Consider the following 26,393-nt stretch of genomic DNA (forward strand, 5'->3'; position numbering starts at 1 on the left):
GGTTCGCTGCTCAGCAGAAGTCTGCTTCTCCCTTTCCCTCTCCTTCTCCCTCTGCCCCCACCCCCCACTTCTGTGTGTGTGTGTGTGTGTGTGTGTGCACACTCTCAAATAAAATCTTTAAAAAACCACACAGATACTTTTTGGACAAGGGGTAGGGATATGGCTTCCATTTTTCATTAATTACATTATAACATTGTGGCAAACTTTCCATTGAAAATCACTTCCAATTCTAAACTGTCAAGTGACAACTGTATTTGTAGAATGAAACCTGTTCATAATTTGGTGCTGTCTTTCTTTTTTAGTCTCAGACTTTCAAACAGATTTTAAAGTGTTTTGGTTTATTTCTTTTTTCCCCTCCTTGATATCAGACAAGAAAGAAAAGAATTCTTTTGGTTAAGATGTATCTAAATTCAGAGATAACAAATAGGTTTCATCTTTCTTGCCAATTAAGAGTGCTTGGTGTCCTGGAACACTGTCAGGAGAAGGCTTATGAGTTAAGTTCAGGATCATTGGGACAGACTGCCAGGATTCTTTGTCCATCAGGGGTGACTAAGAGGAAGCACTGTAGATTTGCCAAGAAATTTTCTTTCATTTTCTTGAGTTTTCAACATTAGGGTTTTATTTAGACTAGCCACTGTCAGTTGTTAAAACAAATTTGTCTGTGAATAAACTGTCATTAAATGAACATTGTGTTAATTTTACTAATCACTTTTTGTCTTTGAATTGTTTTTACAATATTTGACTTCCCTTATACTTTGTTTTCTTGAAGACTTAGAATTTGAAAAAAAGCCACAGGCACTGTATGGTTCCTTTACACATAAGAGTGACAGGAAGTAATGAGGTTTGAGGGGAGTTTATGTAGGAAAAGTGTAGTATGTAATCTGTGTTAGGGGTAGTAGCTAAGAAGGTTTATTGGAGTAGCCCAGTGGTGATATGGTAGATGGACATTTGGTGCTGTGGTAACTTCGGGAATGAAGTGAACTTTTATAAAACCAAGAGATTTAGGATGGGAAGGTGAACCTCGTAGAGGAATGAAAGTTGGAAATTTGATATGCAGGTTAACTAGCTTTGCATCTTATAAAAAAGGTGGGGTCATTTTTATAGTTCAGGAATGATGCAGAGTTATATTTAACCTCTTGGAGTTCTTAACTGAATTTGGGCTAGAACTAGACCTGCAGCTAACATTAAACTGGATAATTACACTTTTTTATTGAGAGAGAGAGAGAAAGAGAGGTAAGTGGTGGCAGGGGGAGGGACAGAGGGAGAGAGAAAATCTTAAGCAGGCATGGGCCAGGCCTGGGGCTCAATCTCACAACCCTGAAATCATGACCTGAGCCGACATCAAGAGTCAGATGCTTAACCGACTAAGCTACCCAGGCACCCCAGATAATTAGTTTTTTTAAAAGTATCTTTACATCTTGTACTGATTCCATCAAGGTTAGGGAACTATAAAATGTCTTCTTTCTAAAGGAGAAATAATTGGATAATACTTTATCACAGCTGTTGGCTCGAATGGCTTTTTTTTGGACCATATTAAAGTAAAATATCATTGCTAACCTTGGTATTAATTATAATGGTATAACTCATTTATAACTCTACTGTGGTTAAATGTGTTCTCTCATTGACCTTATGGTTTTGTGGTTTTTGTTTTTTTTTTTAATATTTATTTATTTTAGAGAGAGCGTGCAGGAGGAAGGGCAGACGGAGAGGGAGAGAGTCTTAAGCAGATGCAGATGTTGAGCAGGGAGCCTGATGAGAGGCTCGATCTCACAATCCTGAGATCAGGGCCTGAGCTGAAACCGAGTCGAATGCTTAACCGACTGCGCCACCCAGGTGCCCCGACATTATATTGTTGTTGTTGTTTTTATCTCATCAGTAGACTATGTTAAAGTTCACCTATAGCCATTTAAAATTTTCAGTAGTGAGTATGTATATCCTGATTGGAGGTGGGGCTACAGTCAAGTGTGATTGCTGCTTTCTTGGAAAAGAATTTTATGGAAGATTATGAAATATTTTGATTACAGAATATACCAGGTGCCATATACCCCCTCTAATGTTTAAGGAATGTTAAAATGTTGTCATATTTGTATCAGACTTTTTGTTTTTATTTTTATTGTAATTTTTAAGGTTTTTTTGGTGTGTGTTTTTTTTTTAAGTAGTCTCTACACCCAGCATGGGGCTCGAACTCACCACCCCCACCAAGATCAGGAGTCACATGCTCCACCAACTGAGCTATCCAGGCACCCCAGACTTTTTGTTTTTAAAGAGGAATCACACATTACATTATAAGTAGAGCTAAAATCCAGCTTCTTCATTCCCCTTCCCAGAGGTGTTGAGGACCCTGATCCTAACTTTGTTGAGTATCAGCTCTATGCATGTTTTTATACATTTACTATTTATGTATTGGTAACAGTCCTTATTGTATGTTTATTCTTTTTTAGTTTTCTTACAGTTTTTCCATTCCGTATTGTTGAGATTCAGTCATGTTGATACATACAATAATAATTATTAATAAGTAGTATTCCATTAAACTCTTTTACTACTTGTGTGTATCTCAAACAACTTACTTCTTAGTTTATTTCCCTACTTCAGCAAACTAGATGGTAACTTTTAGCTATTACATACTCTACTGCAGTAAATCTGTTTCTTCATGCAGATATGCAGATGTTGTTCTCAGAAATAGAATTTCATGATGGTTGGGAATTCACATTTTTCTGTCTAGCCAAGTATTTCCAAATTACCCTTCAAAAGCAGGCGTGCCAGGTTTTATTGCCGGCAGTGTATGAATTGCTGTTTCCCACATCTTACCAAAACTTGGTTTTTTCAGTCTGGGTTTGAAATAGCTTCCTAGTATTTGAACTGATACTAATATTTTAACCAAAATCAAACAAGGTATGGCGTATTTTTATGTATGCTTTGTCCACTTGGATTTCTCTTACATGAATTTTCTATTTATCGTTTAGTGGATTGTTCATTTTTTAACCTCTTTGTTGGAGTTCTGTTCTGTATTCTGATATTTAATCTTCAGTTATATGTGTTACAGTTATCTTCTACCAAACAGCGGCTTGCCTTTAACTTTATTAAATCTTTTGTTGTGTGTTGAAACTTAGCTAAAATGTTTTTCGTGTCTTATTTAAGGAATCCTTCTGTAGATACTTTTCTTTGTTTGGCTTTTCAGATTTAGGAATTCTAAAATTACGGAATTATATGATGAAGAAGAGAACTAATTTTACTTTTTTCTATGTAAAGAACTGGCCATTTCAGTACTATTTATTGATTAGTTCAGTCTTTCCCCACGGATAATGGATGTCATCCCTTTTATATATCCAGTTCTAAGTTTGGGGGCCTTGTATTTTGTCTCACTGGCCTTTGTCTTTCTAGATTGCTTTAATTGTCAGGGTTTTACATTAAGTCTGTAGCACCATCATATTTTCTTTAGAATTTCTGTACTGTTGGCCTTCGTTTCCTTGTGAATTTTTAGATCTTTTCATCTGCTTCCATTAAAAACCCTGTAGGGAATTTGAGTTAGAATTTATTTGAATTTATACACATGTGAAAATTGCCATTTTAAAAAAAATTGTATCTCATTTATATAGGTCTTTATGTTTTCAGGTTTTATTATTTTTCTCAAAATCTTGTATGTATAATGTTAGCATTAGTTGGTATTGTGAATGGTGCTTTTTATAAAAATGAATATTTTCTACTTGTTGACACATACCAACACTTTTTGAGTTTTTGTATGCCAGTCTTGACAGTTTTGCTTAATTCTCTGCTTTAATAATTTGTGGTGTCTTTTGGATTTTCTTTGTAGATAATCTTTATTGTTTATATACGTCTTATGTTAAAGTAGAAAATAGTTCTCTCTCTCCTGAGAAATTTTTGTCCACTGAGAATATTTCTGTGTCTCCTCTGAAATTGCCGCAGGCTCAGGATACTGGAGCGCAGTTTCAACTAGTTAATTTGGGAAGTATCTATATGTGAAATTTTGTCCATGTGTGTCCTGTGATTGACAGACATACATATATACATACATAAAGTCTTGGGTTTTTCTTGTCACTAGAGTAGGCGACATAAGGGCCTTTAGGTGTTAAAATCCTCCCATTCCCATTGGGTATAAATGTTGCTGCTACTCTTAAATTTCACTGAGTTTATTTCCTTTTAGGAGACGCAGGTCAGAATGGAGATGGGCGGCAGACCGAGCAGCGATTGTCAGCCGCTGGAACTGGCTTCAGGCTCATGTTTCTGACTTGGAATATCGAATTCGGCAGCAAACAGACATTTACAAACAGATACGTGCTAATAAGGTAAGAGATACATGTCTGGTCTTTTTCAGCCCACCTAAAAATTAACCATTATCCTTTTTTCCCCATCCCTCAATAACTCTTAACTGTGTCAAAGAGAAGGGTTTAATATGATCTGATATAGTGGTTTAATTTGTTTAAAGGCCTGGTGTTGTTTAGAATAGTGCACACAACACTGTTTGAGTATAATGGTAAATTGAACATGTGTTTAGAACAAAACAGTTCCTGTATTTGGGCTAATAGGAAAAATAAGAAAGAGACTGTATAACGTAAGCCATTGATGTAACTCAGTATTTGTATATTTATGGAAAAGCAGTGATGACCGAGGATATCATCTTGCTTTTTTAGTTAGATGCATTTCTGTTTTACCACTAAGGTTCCCTTGCTTTCTTAAGGAAAAATAAGATTTTTCCTGAAAGACTGTTCCAGTGAAATTAGACATTGGTGTTTGGGATTTTGGTTTTTCTGTGTCCTCTGATCTGCAGAGTCCTGATTCTTACCATAGAACTTCTATCTTTGGGGGCGCCTGGGTAGCGCAGTCGTTAAAGCATCTGCCTTCAGCTCAGGGCGTGATCCTGGCGATCCGGGATCGAGTCCCGCATCGGGCTCTTCCGCTATGAGCCTGCTTCTTCCTCTCCCACTCCCCCTGCTGTGTTCCCTCTCTCGCTGGCTGTCTCTCTGTCACATAAATAAATAAAATCTTTAAAAAAAAAAAAAAAAAAAAAAAAAAAAAAAAAAAGAACTTCTATCTTTGATAGTGACACTGGATAGTGACTATTACTAATACTTAAAATTTTTATTTTTAAAAATCAACTTAGAAAAGAGTCCCTGGGGCGCCTGGGTGGCACAGCGGTTAAGCGTCTGCCTTCGGCTCAGGGTGTGATCCCGGCGTTCTGGGATCGAGCCCCACATCAGGCTCCTCCGCTAGGAGCCTGCTTCTTCCTCTCCCACTCCCCCTGCTTGTGTTCCCTCTCTCGCTGGCTGTCTCTATCTCTGTCAAAATAAATAAATAAAATCTTTAAAAAAGAAAAGAAAACAGTCCCTTACTCAGTGTGGGTTTGACTGAGGGATAAATGTGCATGGAAAAGACATCCATTTAGCAAATAGGTGAGTGCCTACCATGTACCAGGCACTGTTCTCTTTAGAGGGGTCAGTGGTAAATAAAAATCCTACTTTTGTGAAGCTTACATTCAAGATTTTTTTTCTATTAGCTAGCTGAAGAGTCTACTGCTCTTAAAAATAAGTGTTGCAACACTTTTTTTGTCCTGCCTTAGTGCTGGTCAAAGCCTTCAGAAAATTGCTATACTGTGTGGACTGTATACATTAAATTAATTAGTAGGCCAGAAGTTAAAGGATGACCAACTGACAAGATAAAATGACAAGAGTTTGAAGTTCTGCAGCCTCCCATATATGTCATCTAAGCTTTTATTCCAGAAATTCACTGGAGTGCTCTTCTTGTTTTTTGGGGGAAATATTTTTATTGGCTACATTCTATTACCTTTCTTGGCGACTATTTTAATTACCCCTTTATTAAAATTATAAAGCATATCATAATAAACATCTTTAGCTAAGTTGTATCATGAATACTTTTATGTTCTTGATGCATACTTCGGAGAAGTATTTTGGCAACAGCTTCGGTTTACAGTCTCACTAGCTGTGTGTGAGATTTTTTCCCCCTAAGATTTTATTTTTTAAGTAACCTGTACACCCAGTGTGGGGTTCAAACTCACAACCCAGAGATCAAGAGTCACATGCTCCACTGACTGAGCCAGCCAGGCACCCAGAGAAGATATTCTTACTTCACTTTTGGTTCCTGTTTTATTCTTTAGCTCATAACTCAGCAGTAATGACAGCAGTTTTGGGAAACTTTGAAAAGTCTTACGTATTTCTAAATATCTGGAAAGTGGTTATTCTGGAGTTTTATGCATAATTATTGACTCTTCAAGAATTTTATTCAGAACGTAATATATTAAATGCCAGGCTTGGGGTTGATAATCTTTTGTTCTAGTCCTGTCTTTGCTACCATATAGCTGTATAAGCTTGGGAAGAAAAGTCACTGAACCTTTCTGAGCCTCCGTTTTCATGGTCTGTAAAATAAGGCATTCAAGATAATATATTTTCTTGGTCTGCAGTCTGAATAATGTCTGTTACAAAATTGTGATAGGAAGAATAAAAGTTGAATGATAATCCTAATAAGTAATATGTTGAAAATCGACAACTTTATTAAATATTTATATTTCTACAGTGTCTGTTTAAAACAAATGTTTTAGTTTCTTGGGGCTGCCATAACAGCACAAATTGAGCGGTAAGCTTAAAACAACAGGAATTTATTTTCTCATAGTTCTGGAGGCTAGAATTCTACAATCAAGGTATAGGGAAGGCCACACTCCCTTTGAAGATTCTAGGGAAGAATCTTTCCTTCCTTCTTCTAAGCTTCTGGTGGTTGCTGGTAGTCCTTGGTGTTTCTCCGTTTAAAGCAGCATCACTCCAATTAAATGCCAGGCTTGGGGTTGTCTGTCCTCATTTGGCCATCTTGTCTCTGTGTGTCTGTGCTCACATTTCCCTCCTAAAAGAACACCAGTCATATTGGGATTTAGGGCCCACAGTAGGGCTCATTTTAACCCAGTTACATCTGCAAAGACCCTAATTTCAAATAAGGATAACATTTATAGGTTTTAGGTTGCATAAATTTTGGAGGGATACTGTTCAAGCCTGTATAACATATAAGCAATAAAATTTACCCCGAAGATAAATTAACATGCGTCTGGTCTCATATCACTATAATAATAGAAGTCTTTGAACATTCACTATGTGCCAGGCACTGTGCTAAGCGTTTTACTATTTACACATGTAAAGGTAAACCTGTGGAGGGTAAGAGAAGTAAGCAGTTTGTTCATGGTCAAGTAAACATGTGAGCACAGAGCTGAGGTACAAGCATTTGACTGTTGCTCAAGTTAGTTGCTTCTAAGAGCTTGCATACTGTTTGAATCATTAAAATGGGAGGTTTTTAACTGCCTGTGTTTTGGTAAAGTGGATTGATGTTCCCATTTCCCATCCTGCTCCAAGATCTGTTAGGATTGCCTGGGTAGTACAGGCCTTTTCATGAGATGAATCTAGGTTTGGTAGTCAACTGTAGAGTTATAATTTGTCTTAGGTGGGGGAATTAGAGGGTGAAGCTTTTTCTTTTTAAGGATTTCCTCTTTAACATGTTAACCTTAATTTTCTTAAAGTGACATATTTAAAAAGAAGAAAGAAAGAAAGAAAAGAAAAGAAAATGAATTTGGGAACTACCACTAGTTGATTACCAGTTTCTTTTCTGTCACAAATAAAGTATTAACTTCTAGGTTGAGAGAATCTTGAGAGTTTCTTTTGGGAGTAGTGATTCCTATTGCTTTCTGGAGAAAGGATACAGTGTTTAAGAACTCCTCTGTGCACTGCTCCTTACTATTTTAATTTTCATATTCAGTGAGCTTTTTTTTTTTAAAGATGCTCCCTTGCCTTATAGAATGAGAAAGGAAAACTATGTACCTGGAGTGTGTACACAGACAGGTATGTTTATGTATATTTAATCACAGAGCAAATCTTACTCCTTACAAGTTTGTAAGAGGCAGAGCTAAATTTGAACTCAGAGCCATTTATCTAATTCCAAAGCATTTTTTTTTTATCTAACACTGCTGTTCTGTCGTCTTCCTTATATGTCTCGAGCATATTTATTGAAATTTCATACCTGTTAAATAAAACTGAGGGGGAAAGCACAGGGACCAGGTGGGTTCTGTTGCTAAAGGAGACTTCTTAACACAGCCTTCAACATTCTAATGTTTAATACAAAACATAACCGTTTTTCTTTTATCTCTTCTGAGTGATCTGTGAGATTACACAGCAGTTGCTAACTAAGGATGGACATGTTATTGGGAGTGAGAGGCAGAAGAGCATTGAAGTTTCTGGATAGAAAAGGAGCTGAATGGAATAATAGAAGCATAGAAATACACCTTTGTTTTTAAGAATGATATAAAGCAGTTGACATTCCCATCTTACAGGGTTATATAAGGCATTGTGGATAGCTATGTCTTGTCTCGGTAACCCGGGATGGTTCCTGTGGAACTGATCTTCAGTGAAATCACTGATTTATCTTAAGATGGGTAAGGAAGATTGACGTACTCAGAATGAAAAGGGGAGGGAGTATGTGAATTGCATCTTAATTCTGTATTATAAATTAAGAGGTGATGTTTTTTAATCTTGTACTCCATATATTATACGAAATTGGTGAAATAGAAACAATTAAGTCTAAAACTTTTTTCTATTTTTTCCTTTTTGCTTTCTTTCTTTTGCCCTGTTTTGTAATCAGGCTTCCTTCTACCAATTCTTCCTTTTTCAATTTTGGTTCATATTATTTTTTTCTTCCTTTTTTTTGACTTCTATAGGACAGCTTTGTGTTTCCACAGAGGAATAATTTATAAGGATATATTATGACTGCATGCAACTATGACCCATCTCAATTCCTTGGATCCTTGTGTAGGAGTTTTCTAGACCTGGGGGACTACGCATGATCCTGGTTTTGACTTGAGCAGTGGTGAAGGATGGGGAGACTCTCCCAGTCTTTGTATCTTGGCCTCTGCTGGTTTGCTGTCTTAAGTATTTCTAAATATAGAAATAGAGTGCAGTAATAGCCCCGAGATGCCCACTCCCACTTAATCCTCACACTGTCCTTTCTTCTTTAGCATTTTACACCTTCAAATGTACTACATAAAATTTGTTTATTCATCTTGTTTATTATCTGTCTTCCCCAATATTGGAATGTAAGCACTTTCAGGAATGGGTTTGGATGGGGATACAGGGGGGTGGAAGACTATGTCTCTCCTGTATGATGGCTTGAGTTGAATGAATGAAAGAACAAGAGTAGTTTGACTCAGTCTTTAGGCCTAGGTCTGCAGTTGATTGGCCTGTTGACATGACCTTCAGCCTCCATCCTCTCTGGGTCTATAAAATGATGGGGAATAAATGGTCCCTACCAGGTCTTATAAATCTCAGGAGAGTGTCCTTGTTGTCTTTCAGAGAGGTGTTTATTTTAAGAAATTATTCAGTGGTTTAAGGAAAAAGTTCTCTCTCTCTGGAAAATAATGGCTATTATATCCTGAGTTACCTTCTCACCTAAAAAAAAAATGAGGGAGTAACTTTATACCTGGTAATTGGATTATTTAGGCTTCTGGCTATAATTAATGTAAACTTAATATTCCTGTTCAGGGAAAATAAGTTTTAACCTAAAACTCAAGAAACAATTGTTACACATTTCCTTTCTTGATGTATGATTCTGCTAGGGAATATGGGGGATTGAAATATATTTGTATTTTGTCTAACTCTTTAAGGGGCTTAACATTAGTTAATAAAATAAACAAATTGAGGCAATAGTAAATAAATTGGCCCAAGGTTTTGCTCTGGAAATGAGAATCAGATACACAGAATGTAGGATGTAATTCCAGTGCTTTAGGAACTCTGGTAATGTAGATAAAACAAGTAGGGTTCAGTTAACCAAGGGAGGAGATGGGACTTGGATTTGACAAGCTCTTTGAAAGGATGAATGACATTTTGGATAAATGTATTTTTAAAGGGTAGAATCAGGGGGCGCCTGGGTGGCGCAGTCATTAAGCGTCTGCCTTTGGCTCAGGGCATGATCCCGGCGTTATGGGATTGAGCCCCACATCAGGCTCCTCCGCTAGGAGCCTGCTTCTTCCTCTCCCACTCCCCCTGCTTGTGTTCCCTCTCTCGCTGGCTGTCTCTCTCTGTCAAATGAATAAATAAAATCTTAAAAAAAAAATGGTAGAATCAATATAAACAAAGGACATAAGAGCAGGTAGTATTGTAACCTTTAATTGCCTTTATTTACCTAGTAACTATATTGTAATAACCCCCCTCTCAGTGGCAGCAACCTCATATACATGCAGATATTTTCTAGGAGATAATGGGACCGGTGTAACTAACTAGGGCTCTTAAGCAGGGAAGATGTTGAATGCACTATTTTAAGAGAATAGTGTGCAGGATAACTGGTTTTTGCGAATAGTTTTTACTTTGACATGGTTAAGTTTATGAAGTCTGTTTTATGGTGTGATTGAGAGAAGAAAATATTTTGCAGCAGTTCTTTTAGCCAGAGAAATTTCAGTTAGAAAGCTAGGGCAAATGTTTCTTAATGGTCTTTCTTCCCTTTCTGAGGAGTTTCCACTTCATTTTCTACATAGGCTAGTCATAGTCTTACTCTGGGATATGTAAGTGTTGTTTCTCTTTTTTGGAGGTGTTGGGGGGGGGTTGTTGTAAATGTGTTTTTTTCTTCATTTTTTGGGGGGGAACAGGTAGATTTCCATTGCTCGTTCTTAATACCATCCCTCCCCCTTCTCCATTTCATCTCTTTGCATCCCCTATTTCATAGAGATTTTTGAGTTAGAAAGGACCCCAGGAATGGATCATGTGGTTCACTGGCTTACAAGAGTCTGTATCAGAATGGCTAGGGAGCTCAAGTTGATACGGTCAAAATCTTTAGGTCCTGAAATCTGTATTTTATTTTATTTTTTTTTTTAAAGATTTTATTTATTTATTCGACAGAGACAGCCAGCGAGAGAGGGAACACACAGCAGGGGGAGCGGGAGAGGAATAAGCAGGCTCACAGTGGAGGAGCCTGACGTGGGGCTCGATCCCAGAACGCCAGGATCACGCCCTGAGCCGAAGGCAGACGCTTAACCGCTGTGCCACCCAGGCGCCCCTGAAATCTGTATTTTAGGATGTTCACTGCGGGATTCGATGCTGAGTCAAGACTGATCAAGTCTAGGGGCGCCTGGGTGGCACAGCGGTTAAGCGTCTGCCTTCGGCTCAGGGCGTGACGGGATTGAGCCCCTCGTCAGGCTCTTCAGCTATGAGCCTGCTTCTTGCTCTCCCACTCCCCCTGCTTGTGTTCCCCCTCTCGCTGGCTGTCTCTGTCTCTGTCAAATAAATAAATAAAATCTTAAAAAAAAAAAAAAAAAAGACTGATCAAGTCTAATATGTTTAAATTTAGAGGTTGCCTTAGGACTTACCAGTGGAGCTTTTTAAAAAAATGTAGAATACCCAGCCCTAACCCCAGGGACTCAGAGTAGATTTGATGTTGAAGCTGGGCAGGTATAGCTTGGTAAGCTTCCCCAGGTGATTCTAATACAAAATTACCATTAAGAGAGTCCTATCAGGCAGATCTCCTTATTTTCTAGATCAGAAAAGGAGAATCAAAGACACACAGAAAGCCCTGGTTACTTTCATCCCAGTCTTTCTGTTACACAGTGTCAGAACTAGGTTTTGGTTACCTCTGAGTTCATGGTGAGATTCGTGTGTGTGGCATTTTGTTTGTTCTACACTGTAAGACGCTGTAAGCTCACTTCTGTCTTTACCAGGCTGGGTCCTTGCTGACTGGATAGGATTTGTGGAATCGTTTTTTAAGTTTCTTTTTGCATTTTTTTATTTCCTGGGATGAATGTGAGATCTGATTTTGAAATTGTGAAGCAGGAACCTAATCTGGAGTGTTATTTCTGCTTATGAGAAACAGGTGCCTTTGGAACAGTTTTGTTTAAGTTCTTGGTTTGTGATATATTGTAGGGACTAGACTTTTCCACCTTTGTTCCATGTAGTAGTTTTGGTTGCTCAAATGCAGTTGGCTTGTCATGTATATTTGTAGCACTTAAGGTGATCTTTAAGCCACATCTGTGATCAAGTTACCTAGAAAAACTGCATTGCTGCTGTTATTACGGTATAGTTTCGGTAATAATACAGTTTAAAGTACCATACTCCGCTAAAGAGTCCAGATTAAAAGATGCTAAAGGTAACAAGCTTATGTAGGTCACAGCATTCAAGTGGGAAAAGGGGGAAGCTTGGGTCTGATTTAGGCATTACTCTTTGCTGCTGCTAGGCTTTGTGTTGAAATAACTCTTGGGAAAAGCAAAGATGTATTTTTGTTTCAGAACCATAGGAAAAGGGAAAAGGGCTTTGGTAAACCAGTCGCCTACCCCTAACTCTTGTGCTGTTAACTCTTAAATTAAATTTGTGACTTATGATACGACTCACTTATGCTGCTTTTCTCTCTGTCTTGCAGGGGCTGATAGTTCTTGGAGAGGCACCTCCCCCGGAGCATACAACAACAGACTTATTTCTTCCACTTAGTTCTGAAGTGAAGACAGATCATGGGAATGATAAATTGGTAAGTATAAAAGGCAGAAAAGGGGGAATAAATGAGAATTCGGGGGTTGCATCAGTACACAGTTTATTCTGTATAACAAGGATCCTGGCTTTGGCTGAAGGAAGGGGACTATATCCCCTTTTATCACTTTTGGCATTTCAAGGCCTGAATTCCTGAATAGAGTGGCACAGGGCTCCTCCTGCAGCTGTGTAGTTGACCTTGATTTTAAAAGCAGCTCCTAACTCAACACAGCCAGAGCAAGTGTGGCATTGTGGAGTATTACTGAGAATCAGGAGACCGTGGGGCTTGGATATTTTGACAAGAAAGACAGCCTTCCTGGGCCACTACAAAATGAAAAGGTTGGACTAGAGGTTTCACTCACAGAGATGTTGAAAGAGCTCTCTCTCAGTTACCCCGTTTAATTCTGTAATGAGGGTAAAGCTGTCATTTTCTATGATCTTCCATATCCTTAGAGCCTAGCCCACATCTTCCTCTTCCATGATTCCTTTTCTTTCTCTGTTTCTCTCAAAACCCAAATTTCTTTAACTTCTGAATCCCAAGAGCACTTTTTTGTTTCACTTCCCCCCCCCAGCAGCTCATTAGCTTTTATGAATATTAACATTTCTTAAGTAATTTGTTATAAATTCCAGGGGAGGCTAGAGTGCTGGATCTTTAAATCCTGCATTAAACCAGCTACTCTCATTGCATTGGCAAATCAACAAAGCTTGTTATCCTTTATTATTATCATTTTAAGCAGGAATTCACGTGATATGCTGGAAACTAACTTTTCTAATGAGAGAACTTAAAGCCAGGGATAAATGTGAGGACATTAAGAAATTAATGTGGTTTTTTTTTTTTTAAGATTTTATCTATTTATTGACAGAGCACAAGTAGGCAGAGCAGCAGGCAGAGGGAGAGGGAGAAGCAGTCTCCCCACTGAGCAGGAAACCTAATGCAGGACTCGATCCCAGGCCTCTGGGATCATGACCTGAGCCGAAGGCGGACACTTAACCGACTGAGCCACCCAGGTGTCCCAAGATTAATGGTTCTTAACTGGAAAAGGGTTTAAAATAAATTAAAGAGTAGAATGCCAGATTTTTGCTAGTATTAAGTCCATAGTGTAAGTTCATTATATGCTATCTATAGAATTATTTTTTACAAATGATTTGTGAACTGTTTTAGTGATTGCTCTAGCCAAGAAAAAAAGTTGTAAGTCTGAGAGAAAACACGGGTAAGGTCAGCTGGTGCTTGGTGGTATGAGGTACAGGAAATGTGAGATTTGAGGCAAACATGATTGGGAGTGAATTTTGTAAAGATATTTATATATTTGTATATTTAGGATTTCCAAAGATTTTTGGACAATCTCTTGTAGTCAAGTTTTTCTCACCTCAATGTTTATGAAGGATAGGACATGACAGTGTCTCATTGTGTTTCTGATTCTCATTGTTGTATTTACACATGTTCACATATGTGCATGTGTGTGCACCCCTTAGAGATTTGTCCCTTTTCCTTCCCACCATTTACTTGCATGAGTATGCTTAGTATTAGATCATATGGTTCTTGAAAGTCAAGATCATTTTCCTCATGCTTAATATGTCAGCTGCCAAGCAGAGTTTTTCACTGTAGGTTTGTAATACATTGTAGGGACTGGACTGTTCACCTTTGTTTCATGTAGTAGTTTTGGTTGCTCAAATACAGTTGGCTTACTTAGAGTTATATTTGTAGCACTTAAGGTAATCCTTAAGCTACATCTTTAATTTGCCTCTTTGTTACCCAGATTCTTTTCTGAAAAGTGATATATACCTTGTCTTCAATTTTGTTTTAAAAAATCTTAAGTCACACTTGACACAGGGGCAGCTGTAAATTTTCATACTCACATTTAACCACCCTATTTTTCGTTTCTATTTTGCTTATTAATTTTTTTCCATAATGGAAGTATTTATTGCCCCCCCCTTTTTTATTCCTCCCTTTCAAAAAACATTTTTGAAGACTTGTGGTTTAAGAATAATTATGTCAGAGGTGTTTCTTTTGTGCTATGTTGTTCATTTTTGTATTTTTGTTTCTGAAACTCAATAAAGGCCGAAGAGGATTTTTTTTTTTTTTTTAACTATTAAGATACAGTTTCAAGAAGTTAAACACAATTTTCAAGGAAATAACATGACTTACTGATTAAGGTGAGAATGATGAGTGCTGGAATGAGGTTGCTCAGTAGCCTCCAAAACTTAAAATATCCTATGAGAATAATAAAGCCATTACCTTTGCAGTTATGTTTTCAACTAGACACAGATCAGTTTTAAGTCCTCAGTGTTCTAAAAATAAACATCCAACTTGAGGCATCTGAGCCCTAATCAGGTATAAATAGTAAGTAAAACAAAGTTAAGTAATTTATTGAGAGTTATATGACCCTAGGAGGGCTTGTTTAGATGATGTTCAAGTGTTACACTGAAAGGACACATAATCATCTTTTTGCCTTATTTACAAACTGAATGAGTGTTTCTTGACTGAACCAATATATATCTGCTATGGTTATGAGCACAGTAGAGATATTGCGGAAACTGAATTATTTTGGAGACTGAATGCATGGGTGAGCCTTTTTAGAGCCATAGAGACAAGCAGGAAATGTTCCCTGAGACAGAGTGGGTTTTTATGCCACAGAGTAGTTCGGGAGAAGAAGGGAGAAACTCCTAATAAAATGCCCCTTTAAAAAACAAACAAGCTTCGGTCTGACTTACAACTCAAAGGCAGTTTGAAAGGGTAGAATACATGGAGGAGAGAAACTAAGGGCTTTGCAGGTGCTGATAAAGTCAACTGCTGCACGAATAAATTCTGATATGAAATTAAAAAACCTTCTGAACAAAAAGGGTGTGTTCCTCGAAAGAGGAAGTGTATAAAGCTGTTGAGAACTGTTCTCCCATGTTCTAAAACATGTCCTTTCCTTCTTTCTCCTCCCACTTCCCTCTCCTGAATAAATAGTAGTCTCCTTTTCCCCAATTACGAATAAATGAGTGAAAAGAGCTAACTTGGAACCTATATGCCTATTAGTAGGTAGGAAGAATGCATTTTAAAATTACCAGAGAAAGTCAAAATTTCAGACAGAAAACACTCTCAGAGATGAGGGCCTCCTCAGTCCATTTGGTACAGGGTTTTTAGAACTCGACTAGAGAGTCCCAATCTCATCGGCTTCCATATTGTCAGAGGTTGGAGGTCACCCTTGCCAAGTAGCTAGAAATTGAGGGAAGGAATAATGGCAAAGAGGGAGTCATGAGGGTGGAGGGCTTAGTCCCGAAATCTATGTAAATCCCTCTGCGATCTTTCAGCTAATCGAACCCCTGAACTTCACATGTTCAGTGAGTTTTGATAGAGCCTAGTAGAAAGCAACATGTGGTAGGCTGAAAGAGCTGAGCAGAGAATGTAGTCACTGCCCCAGAATTGTGGAGTTTGAATTCTACCGTGACTTGGTAAAATACCTTGGGTCTGGGCCTTAAATTGAAACCAAGGAAGGCTCATGCTTTAGGATTTAAAGACTTTCCCAGGACTAAGGGACTCACCATAGGATTAAGGAAAAATCCAAAATAGGCTCTAATATGTTTCTGTGAAGGCATGAAACTACAAAATCAAGGTCCATGTGGTTTCTAACCAAATAGAAATTTGCCTACTAGAGCAAAAATCAACATGCTTTTAGGAAAATTAATTGAATCCAGAGTTTGTAACATATCATATACAATATATTACACAATAACAATTTATTAGACCTGTCGGTAAACAGAAAAATGTCTTCCTTAGTCATGAGAAAAAAACAGTAGAAACTGATCCTGAAATGGCCTAGATTAGGATTAGGAAATAAGAATTTAAAAGCATCTAATAAAAATAATGTTTGAAGATTTAAAGAAGATAGTAAACATGGGGGAATCTCAGCAGAGAGATGAAAACTAGAAAAAGAATCATATGGAACTTGTGGAACACAAAATGGAGAATTGAAAAGTACAATATCAGAATAAAAAGTGTACTGGCATACTAAACAGCAGGTTGAAAACTTACAGAAGAGAAAGAATCATGGGGCACCTGGGTGGCTTATTCGGTTAAGCATCTGACTCTTGATTTTGACTCAGGTCATGATCTCCTCAGGGTTGCGAGACTGAGCCCCACATTGGGCTCCACGCTCAGTACACAATCTACTTGTCCCTCTCCCTCTGCCCATTCCCCTGTGCGTGTGTTCTCTCACTCCTCCATGGCCAGTATCCCCCACCAAAGTGGTACATTTGTTGCAACTGATGAGTCTACACTGACATATCACAACCACCCAAGGTCCATGGTTTACATTACAGTTCACTCTCGGTGTTCACATTCTTTGGGTTTGGATTTGTATTTGATTTTGAAGCACTTAACCCAGTGCATACAATGTATGACTTTGTAAAAGTCTGTATGAATTTCCATGACACATCACCCCTCAAGGGTCTTAGGTAAGAGTGGCTCTATTTCTGTACCCCTTTAGAATGGTTGATAATTAACTACCGAAGAATTAGAATATGTTTTTAACAGCGTTTGGTCCATGATAAACATTTGGTAAAAGCTTATTGTTCCAGACTGTGCCGTGTGTCTAGGAAACACCTATTAGCAGAACCAGGTATCTTCCCTTGAGAGCTTCATAGTCTTTCAACAGGCATGTAACAGGGGAATAAAGAGGGGAAGAATTCTCACTTCTAAGGGAGGTCAGGGAAGGTAGTGTAATAAGGAAGGATGTACTTGAGCTGAGTCCTTATGGACTTGCTGAAGATTGAGAACGAGTTCGACGGGGAGGGTACTGTATGTATGATGTGAAAGGCTTGAGAGAGCCTGGCTTTGTGGAGGAACTACAGATACTTTTCTTTGATGGAGTGTTGGATGATTGGGCCAATTCGTAATGGACTTTCCATTTATCTTAATGAGCTTATTATATACTTCATCCTGTAAGGTGACAGGCAGCTGTAGACTGATCACAAGATTTGTGTATGAAGGAAATTTGCTTTACTCAAAAATACTAGGTAAACTTTTCTTCATTTTTTTAAAACTTTCAAAAAATGACTTTAAACTTACAGAAGTTACAAAAGTAGCACATGGAGGCCCCATGCACCCTTCACGTGGCTTCCTGTAGTATGGTTAACTTGCGTAATCATTGTACACCAATCCAGGAATTAACATTGATACAGTACTATTCACATTTTATTCAAATTTCCCTTATTTTCTCTCTGATTTTTTGGGGGGATAGGGGTCCAAAAATCCCACACTGCATTTAATTGTCCTATCTCTTTAAATCTCTTCCAATATGTGATGATTCCTCCTCTTTGTTGTCTTTCATAGCTTTAATACAAAAATACTGGTCTGTTATTTTGTATAATGTTCCTCCCAATTGGAGTCTCTTGATGTTTTATCATAAATAGAGGTTATGCATTTAGCTTAGTAATACCACAGAAGTGATACTGTGCCCTTCTCAGTGCACTATACTGGGGATACATGATGTTGGTGGTGATAGCTTCTTTCACTTGGTTAAGGTGGTGCCTGCCAGCCTTCCCCACTGTAAAGTTAGTATTTTTCCCTTTTAATGAATGTCTGTCTCATGAGGAGATACTATGTAATATTTTGTTGCTCATTATAGTTTAATCCACGATTTGGGGGCACCTGGGTGGCTCAGTCGTTAAGTGTCTGCCTTCGGCTCAGGGCGTGATCCCAGCGTTCTGGGATCGAGCCCCACATCAGGCTCCTCCACTGGGAGCCTGCTTCTTCCTCTCCCACTCCCGCTGCTTGTGTTCCCTCTCTCGCTGGCTGTCTCTCTCTGTCAAATAAATAAATAAAATCTTTAAAAAAAAATCCACAATTTTATCATCTACTAGTGGCTTTTGCCTGCAACAGTTTTACTGTGGTATTTACTGAATGGTGATTTTCTGTTTTCTGCATCTGTTAGTTGGAATCCTGTTAGGAAAAGCTGTCTTTTCTCTTTTATTTATGTATTTATTCAGTCATTCACTTGTTATATCAGAATGGATTCATGGATATTTTATTTTATGGATTATAATCTGTTACTGTTACTATACATTCAGTTGCTCCACTTGTTGAGGCAACTTTTTGGTATTGGGCCTGTTTATCTTGGTTCCTGTGTCTTTTCGGCATGTTCCCCTCAGTTAGTATTTACTTTTAGGCACCAAAAGATGTTCCAAGCTCATCTTGTATTTTACCTGCTGCAGCCCTGTTTCCTTTTATTGGGCAACAGAGTTCAGAAACCAAGATCTGGTACTGGTTGTGCTCATTGCTGCTTGGCAGCGTTGCTTCTAGGACTTCTCAACAGACAAAGCTGGGAAACATACGTGTGCTAAAGCATACATATACATACATACATACATACATATATGGATATGTATTAAAAACTGTAAGTTCATATTGATACCAGTCCAACACCACAGCCTTCCTCCTTCCTAATTGATACTCATTTTTACTACATAAAGTAGTTTCATAATTGCCAACTCATACCCCTGTGAGAAATGTATTTACTAACCAGAGGACAGTATTATGTACAATATCTTTGCCCTATAACATGCAGTCAAAATACTATTTTCTGAAGTTATACTTCGGTTAGGTTATTTTTCTCATCCTTTCAGTGTGATATGTAATTGTTTCATAATACAGTTAGGTTCTTTTCTTACTGTGATATTCCACTTTCTCTCTCCCACACACACCAGTTGATCTTTATTATTATTATTATTTTTTAAGATTTTATTTATTTGAGGGGGAGAGAGCACAAGCTGGGAGGAGGGAGAGGGAGAAGCAGACTCCCTGCTGAGCGGGGAGCCCAGTATAGGGCTCGATCCCAACTGACTGAGCCACCCAGGCACCCCTTTATTATTTTCTTGAGTATGTGAAGCATTACTACATTTCTAAGAGTCAGAGCTATACAGAAGACTATTGTTCCCTCTTCCCATTTTCCCTTCTTTCTATCTTGTTCACCCCTTCTGTAGGTGGCCATTTCCATAAGTTTTTGGATTAGCTTTCCTATATTTCTTTTGCACAAATGAGCAAGCGACATGTATATTTTCTTATATCCCTTTTTTTCTTCCAGGAAAGGTAATCACTGGGTAAATATTTTTTAAAGGACTAGATTTGAAATTGAGGTTTGTATAACAAAATATTGCTTCTGTGGCTTTTGACAGATGACTTCATTATTTGCATTTGTTTCTATTTGTAAAATAAGCCTCGTTTCTTTTACCCTTTCCTTACTTTGTGAAGTGATGGTGATAACAAGTCAGAGGATAAATGCTTTCTCAGAAGAAAGGCATGCTAAAAATGTAAGCTCTTGCCTTTTCTTTTTAAACAGTCCAAACTATAATCTACCATTGGTTAAGCAGAAACAACTTTTTTTTTTTTTTTTTTTTTTAAGTTTTGCAATCACCAGGCACAATGAATAGTGCATTGGCCCAACAAGGATTTTGAGATAGAGAGTAGAGTGATAGATACTGGCTGAGGAATATTTGATTGACCATATTAAAAAAAAAAAAGACTAATTAGGACTTAAAACAGGAATGTAGGGGCGCCTGGGTGGCACAGCGGTTAAGCGTCTGCCTTCGGCTCAGGGCGTGATCCTGGCGATCCGGGATCGAGCCCCACATCAGGCTCCTCTGCTATGAGCCTGCTTCTTCCTCTCCCACTTCCCCTGCTTGTGTTCCCTCTCTCGCTGGCTGTCTCTCTCTCTGTCGAATAAATAAATAAAATCTTTAAAAAAAAAAAAAATAAAATAAAACAGGAATGTGGATAAATAAGTTTAACAAGAATTTAGGACTGTTTTTAGCAGTTACTGTATTTCTCTAGATTCTTGATGCGTGTTTTCAATGGTATTGGTAAATATAAATCTTAGGTGAGGTAGCCTTTGGACTTGTATGTAACAGCATCATGCTGATTGAAATTTTTCAACATAAATAATTCAGGGGCGCTTAGCTGGCTCCAGTCAGAGGAACATGCGACTCTTGATCTCGGGGTCATGAGTTTGAGCCCCATGTTGAATGTAGAGATTACATACATACATATTTTAAAAATTCAAAATTACTTTTACATAATTGTATAGTTTTTTTTTTTTTTTAAGATTTATCTATTTGAGAGAGAGATCGTGCGTGCACGGGGGCGGAGGGCAGAGGGAGAGAAGCAGACTCCCTGCTGAGTGTGGAGCCCATCATAGACCTCGACCCCACAAACCCGAGATCATGACCTGAGCTGAAACCACAAGTCTGTTGGATAACTGAATGCGCCTGTATAGATTTTCTTTTAACCTCAGTATAGAGACAGGAAAGTGAGGCACATATAGTCCCATTTTATAAATGCAGAAATGGAAACTTAGGTAAGTATCTTGATGGAAGTGGAATTTTCAGAAGGTTCCACTCTCAATTTAGTACAATTTCCCGGCCATGATGCTAGTTCGTGGAAATGACTGGTAACACTGTTTATGGGCCAGTGATATTTTGGTGATTTTAAGCAAGACTATGTTGAGTATCATTGAGATGAGCTTGAAACAGAAAATAATTGATATAAAGCCAAAAAGTAATTTATTTTGAACCATGAATAAAAGTTGAATTCTTTAGTTAGCTTTTTCTTTCCTTTTTGATAACATTGGTCAGAAAACCAGTAAGTAACCAAAATGGAACTGTTCAGTTTTCTAAACAAATGTGTTGCACTTAAAAAATTGCTATTTCAAGCGGCTCTGAGTTGGCATTAATTGAATAAAGATACACATAGATTGTGCAGATTATGCATTTTTAAGTGTGTGCCTTTGATATTTATCCTTTTACTTTCTCTACTTTTTGGCAGAATAAGTTGAGGGTGCATGGATTCTTAGACCCCAAGAAAATCTACCCCCATAAGACCTTAATTTAACTTAACTTTTCTCTAAAGGCTCATTGTCATACTTAATTGGTCTGGCCAAAAGGGTGGAGTGATGAATCAGACAGATGGCTGCTTTATATGAATAACAAATTTGAATCTCATTGCTGTGTTTTATTCCATATATCTAGTCCCTTCAGTCAGGAAAGAAATCACTTCAGCAACCCTCTTGCTACTTTTAACTCTAAGATCACCCCAAAAGGTAATACCCTGAGTCTCTGCTTTTGGGAAAAGGGGAATTAACAGAAATTCTCTACACCTCTTTGTCTGCTCTTTTTCTTTCTGGCTGTGGGATGCATGTACCCTCAGAGTGTATCTGAATACCACATACAATTCAAGAGAAGCTCAATAATAAATCCTGCTTTCTGGACAGGAGAGCCTTAGAGTCTTTGATCCTTTTTACAGTTTCCCATTGGAAGACCATATCTGAGTCATGCATTTGTTTCCTGAGAATACTAATGGTGTAAACCACCGCAGTAGTGATGATTGAGCTTGAGTTAGTATGTGGGTTTAACATATGTGAAGCATTTATTCAGGTATCTCTACTCTCTCTCTTTGCACCCTTTTGGACCACAGGATAGGAAGTGTTTGCTTTTTCTTAACAGTGAATGCATATAAGTAGCTTTAAGTAAAATTATATGTGTTGTGAGTTGTGTTTTTCTTTGTCCAGATGGAACACTGTTAGAGGATTGGGGTTAATATTTTAAGCTCTTTACTTTTGAGAATGCGTGATGAACGTAATTGCCCCAATGCCCTGCTTTTGGGTCTCAGTGTGATTATAGGATATCCCACTGTCCTCTGGTTAATGAGTGCCTCCTGGTATGGTTGGGACTAGAAGCTAGGCACATTCCCTCTGAGGTTCATGCTCTTGATTGCCTGCTATATGCTGTTTTAGCTTTGACAGACATTTCTGTGCTAAATAATGTTTTCCCTGTTGCTTTCAGTTTTAATTTGGGGGCTGAATTGCCCCCAGAAAGTTTTAAGTTCTTCTAAGAAAATCAGTAAAATTCACATTGAATATTAATGGTATTTAAATATATATTTCTGTAGGTATGATAAACAAGAAAGGATGTTAGCAGTAGTTGTCTGTAGGCCGTGAGATTACTGATGTTTTGTGCTTTTTCTTCAGACTTTTTGTATATAAGGTTTTCCGAAATAAGATTTTGTTAAAGAATGGCACCATTTTGTCTTGATAGGTGTTCTTACAGTTAATTCTCCCATAATCCCTACAAAATAAACTTTAATCAAATGTGGATTCAACCTGTTACTTTTATGTGACACCTTGTAAAACAGGTAGATACATAGATCATATCTCTGCCATAATTTAATGTTAAATGCTTTTATTTTAAGTGAATGTAAAATTGATTGAAGTTCTTAAGATGACTAAACCAGCAAAAAGTGCATAGTCACAGAAATTTCATGTTGAAAGGAAACGTTTTCATCTGAACCAGAACTTCTGTTATCTTAGGAAAGCTGTGACATCCCCAGAGTCACACACGTGACTGCACGCCGACCTGCATATTGAGTTCTTCTGATTATCTAGCCCTTTGTCATACCTAATGTTTGTGTGGGTTTTTTGAGGTTCCCCTGCATAGTAAATCTTCATGAGCATTCAGGAGGATATTTGGGATTATCTATTTTTTTAATGTAAAAATATTATCTAAAAAAATTTGTCTCTAACACTATTTTTGTCCTGTCATTGTCTGTGTATGTACATTTATAGTCATCACAGTTGTATTAAAAATATTTTGAATTTAATCTTTTTCCAGAATCATTTCTCCATAAAAGACTTCTGGGTTTTTTTTGTTTGTTTGTTTTTAAGATTTTATTCATTTATTCGACAGAGATAGAGACAGCCAGTGAGAGAGGAACACAAGCAGGGGGAGTGGGAGAGGAAGAAGCAGGCTCATAGCGGAGGAGCCTGATGTGGGGCTCGATCCCATAACGCCGGGATCACGCCCTGAGCCGAAGGCAGACGCTTAACCGCTGTGCCACCCAGGCGCCCCAAAGACTTCTGTTTTTTAACCTTCAAATATTCTTTTGGTATAAAGGAAGAAGAAATGTCTTTTGTGATTATTTTTAATACTCTCATTTGCTGTGCTGCAATTTATAACTATGCCTCAGATGTTGAGCATTTAGATTATTGATATACACCATTGCAGTGATCATCTTGGTGTATAAGATTTTGGGAAATGTGTTTATTGGGTTATTTCTTTAAGATAGATTTTTAGGATTGAGTGATAATGAACATCTGTATAAGTCTTGCTACTTAACACCACTTTACTTTCCAAGAGGAAATCAGTGTTTAGGGCAATGAGTATGTGTGCCAAATTTGCCATGATTTTGGCATCATTGATCTAATTGTTCAGGATTTTTGTGGTACTTGAGTACATGTACAGGCTATATCTAAGAACATTTTCCCAGTGTTCACTCATTGTAGTTTGCTTATGTCTTTTCTGCTTATATACTTTGATCTAGCTTTTTGGTTAATTTGTTATGAAAACATTTTAATGAGCTTCCCAGTCTATTATCCTTTCTTTTTTTTTTTTTTTTTTAAGATTTTATTTATTCATTTGACAGAGAAGGAGAGAGAGCAAGCACAAGTGGGGGGGTAGGAGAGGGAGAAGCAGGCTCCCCACTGAGCAGAGAGCCGGACATGGGGCTTGATCCCAGGACCCCGGGATCATGACCCAAGCTGAAGGCAGACATTCAACCGACTGAGCCACTCAGGCTCCCCTCTGTTGTCTTTTCTTCATACTTGCCTACAACTGCTCTGCTCTGCAGATCCTTTGGTGTTTTCTCCCCGGGGGTATAAAGATCAAAAAGAAATTGAACAATACTGAAAAACAGAATTTCAGCCTCAAAATACTGTCTTTGATATGGACTGGTAGCATTTAGAGGGAGGAGAACTTAAGCACACCCCAAAGTCATTTTGAGTGTAAGGAGACAAAGACCACTGCCTTCCTGTGGTATTCCAGGAACACAGATAAGTGTATCTGTGGCTTTATTGCCTGTAACTCAGAGACTCCATATGATTGACATCTCAGGGCTGTACTTCTCCCTTTTGAGCCTAATAAATACATAATTTGTTTTGAAATAGATTCAGACTTTTCCAGATTCTTTCCCACCTCCCTTTTTTTCAGTTTATGACCTAAGCATATATTTGATTTGTGTAGTCCAGAAGCAGTAGTTACTAACCGATAGCATTAGGTAATTAGTTATTCACGGAGCTTTTATTAATTTTTTTCTATTTTAGCATATGCATATATATTTACACAATATGGTTTTCTAGAAAGAGGTTTCCAGCATAAACTGTGAAGTTAGGCAGGTAGTAACTACATTTACATTGTCTCTTAGTTGCCTTGATACTGAACCTATGTATCCTTCTTGACCCTTAGTTGAAGACTCTTGTTACCATGTAATTATTTTGCTTAAGCTTCTGTTCCATGGAATCATTAAAGCATTTCCCCATCAGTAAGCACTTAATACTCGTCTGTTGAATATTTTGGTTCCTTACCCTTCTTCACCGCAAAGCAAAAGCCAGTTCTCTTAGTTATATTTTTCTTCCCTCAGTCATACATGTTTGATTTTGCAGATTGGTTGTCAGAAATTTTAGGTGTTTCATTTAAATGATGAAATGGTGCCACATTTCAGTCTGGATGCTGTTGGTTAAATGTTGTCTTGTATTTTTATCTTTCTCCTTTAGATTGAGTCTGTTTCTCAGCCACTGGAAAACCATGGTGCCTCTGGTCATCCTTCAGAGTCATTGTCTACCAAATCATGTGGAGCATTGAGACCTGTCAATGGAGTTATTAACACGTAAGTTTTATGTTTTCTACTTCCTGTGCACAGTAGTAGGCTTGTAAAAGATGAATTTGGGGCTCTTAGTAATCCCTAGCCAGGACTAACCCTGGTTTAAAGACAGAAACTTTATTGCTTAATAGTATTGTGCATGCTTCTTACTGTAGCCTAAAATTAACTCACCATGGAGAAAAAAATAAAAGGTCCTACTTTTGTGAGTCCTTATGGTTGGTCCTAGTCTTGGTAGAATTCTTGAGAAGTGTTTACATAAACTCTTTTACTCTAGGATGGATTAGATCCCTAAAGGCTATGTTTGTACATCTGTATTTATGAAAGTTGAAGGAATCCCTCTGCAAGTGAACAGTGTGTACCCATCCCTAAAAGTCGAATTTTACAGAAGAACTGATTCTCAGACAGCTCATTAACATTTGCAGGATTAATCATTTTCTTACCAGTCACAATTTTCTCGATTTTCTTTATTTGTGTTTCTGTTGTAGAAGAGAACTTAATCACTTGGAACCTGAGTTTGTCACTTACTGACTTGCACTTTTCAGACATGATGTTAATGTCCACCAGGAGTCTTAAAAATAAGCACAGACACTGCACACACTTGCACTTGAAGTGACACGCAGAATACTTGTGTCTGTGAACATTGTAAACAGAGGAGGTTGAACCGGTATAAGAGGCTTTGTTTCCTTGTCTTCTGAGAAGTGAATATTCTTCCCTCCCCTTGTATAGTCTTCAGCCTATCTTGGCAGACCACATTCCAGGGGACATCTCTGATGCTGAGGAACAGTTACAAAAAAAGCAACGACTCAATCTAGTTTCTTCATCAACTGACGGCACCTGTGTGGCAGCCCGAACCCGTCCTGTGCTGAGCTGTAAGAAACGAAGGCTTGTTCGACCCAACAGCATCGTTCCTCTTTCCAGGAAGGTCAGTACCAGTGAGACTTGGTCATTGTTAAACAGTAAGCCAGAGGCTCAGATAGAGTTATTAGTCTCTTGCCAACTTTGGTTCATTTAACTAGTGTTTTCCAAACTTGGCTAACCACCTGAGTTTCCTGGGGAACTTGAGAAAATACTGGGCTCCTGACACCTGTTTCCTAGCGATTCTGATTTGGTTGTTCTGAAGTTGGGTCTGGGACTCTTGTTTTCAGAAAAACAAAAACTCCCAGGTGGTTCTTGAGCCAGGTTTGGAAATCACTGACTTG

The 26,393-nt window shown here is 38.0% G+C and overlaps 1 protein-coding gene across 5 annotated transcripts in view; it reads left to right on the forward strand.

Moving 5' to 3' along the window:
• KANSL1 (KAT8 regulatory NSL complex subunit 1) overlaps nucleotides 1-26,393 on the forward strand; it is a 177,706-nt gene that overhangs the window by 119,695 nt on the left and 31,618 nt on the right. For all 5 annotated transcript variants that reach the window (XM_026512561.4, XM_044389154.3, XM_057318237.1 and 2 more), the window contains 4 exons: nucleotides 4,163-4,304; nucleotides 12,403-12,507; nucleotides 25,088-25,200; nucleotides 25,921-26,116. In XM_026512561.4, the coding sequence (XP_026368346.1) occupies nucleotides 4,163-4,304; nucleotides 12,403-12,507; nucleotides 25,088-25,200; nucleotides 25,921-26,116 (556 nt within the window). The remainder of the gene's footprint in view (nucleotides 1-4,162; nucleotides 4,305-12,402; nucleotides 12,508-25,087; nucleotides 25,201-25,920; nucleotides 26,117-26,393) is intronic.

The sequence above is a fragment of the Ursus arctos genome, unplaced genomic scaffold (genome assembly GCF_023065955.2).
Source record: "Ursus arctos isolate Adak ecotype North America unplaced genomic scaffold, UrsArc2.0 scaffold_24, whole genome shotgun sequence".
Taxonomy (NCBI): Eukaryota; Metazoa; Chordata; class Mammalia; order Carnivora; family Ursidae; genus Ursus; species Ursus arctos.